This window comes from Clytia hemisphaerica, unplaced genomic scaffold (assembly GCF_902728285.1).
Source record: "Clytia hemisphaerica strain Z4C2 unplaced genomic scaffold, Clytia hemisphaerica genome assembly, whole genome shotgun sequence".
NCBI classification, from domain to species: domain Eukaryota; kingdom Metazoa; phylum Cnidaria; class Hydrozoa; order Leptothecata; family Clytiidae; genus Clytia; species Clytia hemisphaerica.
Genome location: NW_027104152.1, coordinates 105,758 through 111,288, shown reverse-complemented (window position 1 = coordinate 111,288; position 5,531 = coordinate 105,758). Strand labels below are relative to the sequence as shown.

The window sequence follows — 5,531 nt, the reverse complement described above, 5'->3', positions numbered from 1 at the left end:
AATAAAATTGACAATATCCAGTTACAAGAACTTGATTATAAAAATAGGAAGAAAAATTTAATTGGACTTAATTTTGTCATATTTTAGTCTTTTCACAAGGGCATAAATTATTCCGGTAATTCTTTTATTAACTCAGGGGCAGCGCTGCTTTAGTTTAATACTCTCACTATAATACTCTCAAGAAAAACTTAACTGGAATCAGGTTTATGCAAAGGTTTTCAAACCTACCATAGAAACAATACAAATTGCTAAAATATATATATAAACATTTGAACATTGAACTAAAATTTATGCTTATTGAAATTAATCCACATTTTACTCTTCAGGGGAAAGTTTGGTCTTCTTTGATGGTCGAAGTGAAATTGATTTTGGATGTACCATTTCGTAATGACGACTCATCATAGCATGAACACGTTGAACATCATTCTTCATGGAGTGATAATTGGTTTTCATCTCATTGAAAGTCTTGTGTATGCTTTCAGCTCCTTGTTCGCCGTAGATTCCAAAGGATGAGCCCCATTTTGCCATGAAGTTAACCGCATGGTCCTCCAAAAGGTGCAATTTCGGAGTTATCGTTTCACTTTGAAAATTCCGTCGAAAGAATGATAGTAAATCATCGATATCTTTTTCTGAGAGGTAAGTTTATTATAGTCACTTAAACCAATTCTCTGAATAGATTTTGGAATTGATAAACCAAATAACGACTAATACTGTATAGGTTTTCCTTGAAAATTAGTTTTATCTACTAGTGTGAAAAGGTAAAATGAATATTTAAAAAATGGTGCTCACGTAAGGAATTCAGTTCTTTAGGTGATATTCTATCTGCCCGGTTGATCGCAATGTGGCACTTGCTGTAGAGTCCAAATAGTGATTTGAAATTTCTGTTAAGTTTAATGCTATCATCATGTACCTCAGTTCCTGCGAACCCCTCACTGCAAACAATTATTGGCACCGTGTTGCAAAGTTTCACGATGTTTTCTTCCTAAAAATTTAAACGCAGTAAATGTTTTATTTTCATAGCATATTACCCGTTACTGTAACTTCTGGGAAAATGATCAAAATTACTCCATGTCAGACAGATTAATTTAAAGAGGCATTAAATTTGGACAAAATTCAATAAAGTATTAAGAATATTGGTTAATTTGTGGCAAAAAAAATTCAAAACAAAAATCTTTGCTTAGGTAGGCTAGGCCACCGTCTGATATAAAACTTCATACATGTAGCATCTTATGTACATGATTGCCAATGAAACTTTTTCCGTGAAATGCCTGTCTGCAAATGTGGAGCTTTTTTAAAAGCGCATCAAGAGCAAGGGTGCATGGACCCTTCTTGATAGAGTTGGTTCCTTGTAATTGGTCTTCTGCATCATCATTTTCTTCTTCTTTCTCTTGATCCTTAACATTCTCTTCTTGATCTTCTTCTGCCACCTGTTTCTTCATAAGCTTTCCAATCTCCTTTTGCTAAAATTATGTAGATAACAAATAATTTTATCATATAAATTTTGCAGATTTAATTTCTTGAGCTAAATAAATGTGAAATTTTCTGGAATGTATATTAGATTATCCAAAATTTATCTTTTGGGACAAAGGTGAAAAATTTTATTTCGCTAAAAATAATCCATATTATATAGGTACGAAAGTTTAAATTCAAATTATTAGTATTAGTTTGTGGTTAACGTAATCTTTTGCTAACCTTTTTTGCCACTATTTTCATAAAATGATCAATCCTTGGATTATAAATTTTGAAAATTGCTTCTTCATTTTCAGGATTCCGACTAACTTGCATACACATAGCTGACTGGATCAAATCAACATATTCGTTAGCAACATCAATCTCGTCTTCAAGAGCAGCAACGTCATGGTATGTTTTGATTATGCTTGGTTTCATCTCTCCTTTTTCAACTGCAATCTTCAGATCAATAAGCTAGAAATGAAAGGTTCCAAATTTCCTTTAATCTACAAAGCAGTATTAAATTACTAACATATTTACATTCAAAGCGTTCAGAGCGTGGCTCAAAAATTCCATAAGTTGATTATACCTTGCATTCCTTCTCAAGTAAATCATAGAATTTCTTGAAAGTGCCCAAAGAGATATGTAAGGCTGGCAAAGCAACCTGAAATAAAAAATTAATGATTACTTGATTAAAATAACAAGATAAACTACCTAACAGGTTAACCGACTATTCAATTTTTACTTGCCTTTTTGATCATGTGATTTAATTGTGTACCAATCCAAGGAGCATTTGGTAATATGAAAAACAATGAGCAAGTCGATTTTTTATCTTTTGTTATTAACAAAGAAAAGGGGTAAAAGTTACAACAAAATAAGACTTCCAGATCAGGGTTGTTATATGGATTTTGATTTTACCTGGTCAAGTGGCACATTAAAGATTCGTTCTCCGATTACATTTTCATAAAATTTAGCTTTTGCTTTGTCGTCCTGCTTTTGAAACTCTTGTAACTTTTCATCTAGTGAATCAAGGGTCCTTAACATACAGTTTCTTTGACTTCGTGGTATTTTCAATTGGCTTTTCGTGATGGTGCAAAATAGACAGGGATATCGACCTGATAAAAAAATATATTTAGTGACTTAGAACTTGCAGCAATATAAAATACATCCTAGTTATTTGGATGAGTTGATCAATGAAACTAAAACTGAAGAATAAAGCACTCAATGTTTTATTTGTGAATATAAAAATTACCTGATGCACCTGAGATACCATAAGCAGCACAAAGGAACTCGTAGTCCCCTGTTATAAAGACCCGGAAACAATATTCACTAGAAATGAAGAAAATTATAAAATAACTTTTATTCAGATGGTGATATAAGATAAAAAACTAGGGTTCAAACAATCTGCATGTCAGGATGATGTCACCTGTTTAAAAGAGAATCAAAATGATAGAGTAAATTGAAATGGAAATCGAATTTATTACTTCCACTTCATTTGCTGGAGCTCATCGATTTGACTTGTATACATTCCAAATCCAGCCCTCAAATTTGATCTGTAGTCTTTTGCCTCAAAGTATGAGAAGATGACGGTATTGTCTTGACTGTTTGGTTTAGATGTATTACAAACTTGCATGACTCCTTTAAAAGACTTCCCACCGTGGTCTCCGCCTAGTTTAACATGTATTTCTTGATTCATTTGAGGATGGTGAATGAGCTGGTTTTCGCTAAATGAGATTTTTAAAACATTGAGTTAACTATTGTTTCCAGAATCTGTGGGGGTGTTTCTAATGTTATTCTATTTAGTTTTTCAGAATCAGAACTACTGCAATTTTGAAAAAATTGATATTTTTAGGTAAGACTTACTTGTCAAGCTTGTCAACATAGTCAACAACAAATGACGGAAGATTCTTCACATGGCTCCATGGTGCAGATAAGATGTGGTATTGACTTTTTCTATCTTTTTTTTCAAATAAGAAAGGTGACATTTCCACGGCAAACAATTCACCAGCCCACTCACGTGACACCTTACGTTGTTTATGATTTGAAGCCATTTCTATATTAAAAGACAGCATCCACCTATAAAAAAATTCATTGAATTGACGATAATATTCAGAATGATTAATTTTTTAACCAGGAGATTTCGGCTATGTTTTTAAACATTTTAACTATGTTTATTTACCTTGCCATTGCTTTCATTTTTTCCCAGGACAATCCAAGATCTGACCTCATGGCAACGAGACTTTTTTCGTCTATGAACGGTGTGATATTCGCCTTAGTCAAAATGCTGATTCGAATGTCACGGGAAAACGATTTTAAAAGCGATGAAGTTTGGCATGCTGTTGCTCCACCAGAAACCAAGGAGATGTTGTCTTTAAGAAAGTTGTTGCGTCTTTGCAATGTTCGCTTTGTCACTTCAGTGCTGTCTTTCCGAGCGTTTGGAACTTGTGTCATGATCATTGGCTATTAATGGATGTATATTACTTTAATTTTCAATATTCGTGATAATTCTTATAAGTTTTATCAATAATTAGTCCCTTCAAAGTACTCTCGAAATTTATCCTCCCTTATTATTCTTAGTTTTCCCTTTCTCACTCAGACTTATTCAAAACCTGACCCTTTTTTTAAATTTGACTTCAAACCCGATTTGTCAGATATGAAAATTATAGGACAATATTTACCCCACTTACTTTGAAGCACAGAGTTCTATTGATAATTTACATCGAAAAAATCCACGTTACCTCTATTTATTCAGGATTTAGCCAAGGCTTGATTGGTTTTTATTGAACAAATAATCTAAGTTTATATTTTTCTTATTGAACTTTTTTAGCAATATTTTTATACGATTCAAAAAGAACTTTTTTGAGGCTTTAGTAAAATCCTTAAAATGTATAAATATATTTCTTACCCTCGGGCCACCTGATGAAATGGCGATAGCTTTATTTGGCATTTCAGAGTTAGCCATCTTGTGTCGTATTACCGAGGCTGCAGCTTGCTCAGCGATCTTGGGTAGCTGTGAAGTTGTCGGCATGTTTAAAATATCAATCAATTTGAAATGTTCACAATGCTTCTCATGTATAGATTTTTTCTCTATGCCATCTAGTGAAAAAGTTTCTCCACATCCCTTTTCACAACCAAGTTTTAAAGACATCAACAATCGACTAATATGCCGACTTGGTACAATGTCAGTGGATGTTAAATTTTTTTTACAAGTTGGACATTGCAATTTGTCAAGTGCACTCCCCTCAACTGACCTTAATAAACATTTAAAACAAAAACTGTGCTCGCACCCCAAAATCATGACTGGTCTTCTGCTCAATTGTAGGCAGTAGTTACATTTGCATAAATTCAATTGAGGATTGTACTTCTCTTCAAAATCTTTTAAAAATAAGTTTTCTGAGAAGGTGACTTCGATGCGAGCGGCAATTTCTATACTGGCTTGCCTTGTCCAAAACACTGGCTCGGCCTTTTTCGATGGTCTTCCTTTTGGAATTGATTTCTTTGCTTTACGACCCCCACTTTGATTGTCGAGCCATTGTTTATTATAGTGGTGACACACCTTGCAATTTTCACTGTGGGGAAGCCAGGCTGGTATCGAAATTGGATTTACTGAAGCGGTGGGGCGTTTTTTAATGTTTCTCATTTTGGTAAAGCAGTTAAAACACAATTTGTTTGGCAGCTGAAGACCATTATTCGCTGATAAGTCCAAGTAAAACACATTCTCGAGGTCGGTTATATTTTCCCTGGTTAGGTCAGAAAGATTTATTGTTCTCAAGTTTTTGAACAGACATCCACAAACCAGACACAGGTTGTCAAGGGCATCATCATGACTCATTATTTCTAGCAATCTTGTCAATCAAAACCGTAAGAAGTCAATCTCGGTTGTTTCACTTGGTCTGCAACTTTTTCTGGTTGTGTTTTGCTTTTGGAACAAAAATTTTCCCGCGCAAAATATTTTCGAACGTTTTGACGATATTTTCGAACGTTTTGACGATTCGAATCTTGTTTTTCAAGATGGCGGATCAAAATGACAACACGAAAATGGGTTTCAGATTCCGAAAAGTGGCTGTCTATAATCTTCATTA

The 5,531-nt window shown here is 33.9% G+C and overlaps 1 protein-coding gene across 1 annotated transcript; it reads right to left on the bottom strand.

Annotated features, from left to right (window-relative positions):
* Positions 1-1,910: 1,910 nt before the first annotated feature.
* Positions 1,911-4,527, bottom strand: LOC136814035 (uncharacterized). Its single transcript, XM_067070540.1, has 8 exons — positions 4,355-4,527; positions 3,629-3,909; positions 3,313-3,525; positions 2,934-3,173; positions 2,702-2,778; positions 2,368-2,564; positions 2,039-2,113; positions 1,911-1,955 (listed from the first exon to the last, which is right to left on the bottom strand). The coding sequence occupies exons 1-8, from the start codon at positions 4,475-4,477 to the stop codon at positions 1,911-1,913; spliced, it is 1,251 nt and encodes a 416-aa protein (XP_066926641.1). The 5' UTR covers positions 4,478-4,527.
* Between the last annotated feature and the right edge of the window lie 1,004 nt (positions 4,528-5,531).

What these genes read in the sequence shown, in the direction of transcription:
- LOC136814035 (XM_067070540.1), bottom strand. Translation starts at nt 4,477, where the DNA reads ATGCCGACAACTTCACAGCTACCCAAGATCGCTGAGCAAGCTGCAGCC. An exon ending in TTTCATCAGGTGGCCCGAGG is followed by an intron (nt 3,910 to 4,354) that starts GTAAGAAATATA and finishes ATCCATTAATAG; the next exon opens with CCAATGATCATGACACAAGT. An exon ending in TACTTGAGAAGGAATGCAAG is followed by an intron (nt 1,956 to 2,038) that starts GTATAATCAACT and finishes ACTGCTTTGTAG; the next exon opens with ATTAAAGGAAATTTGGAACC.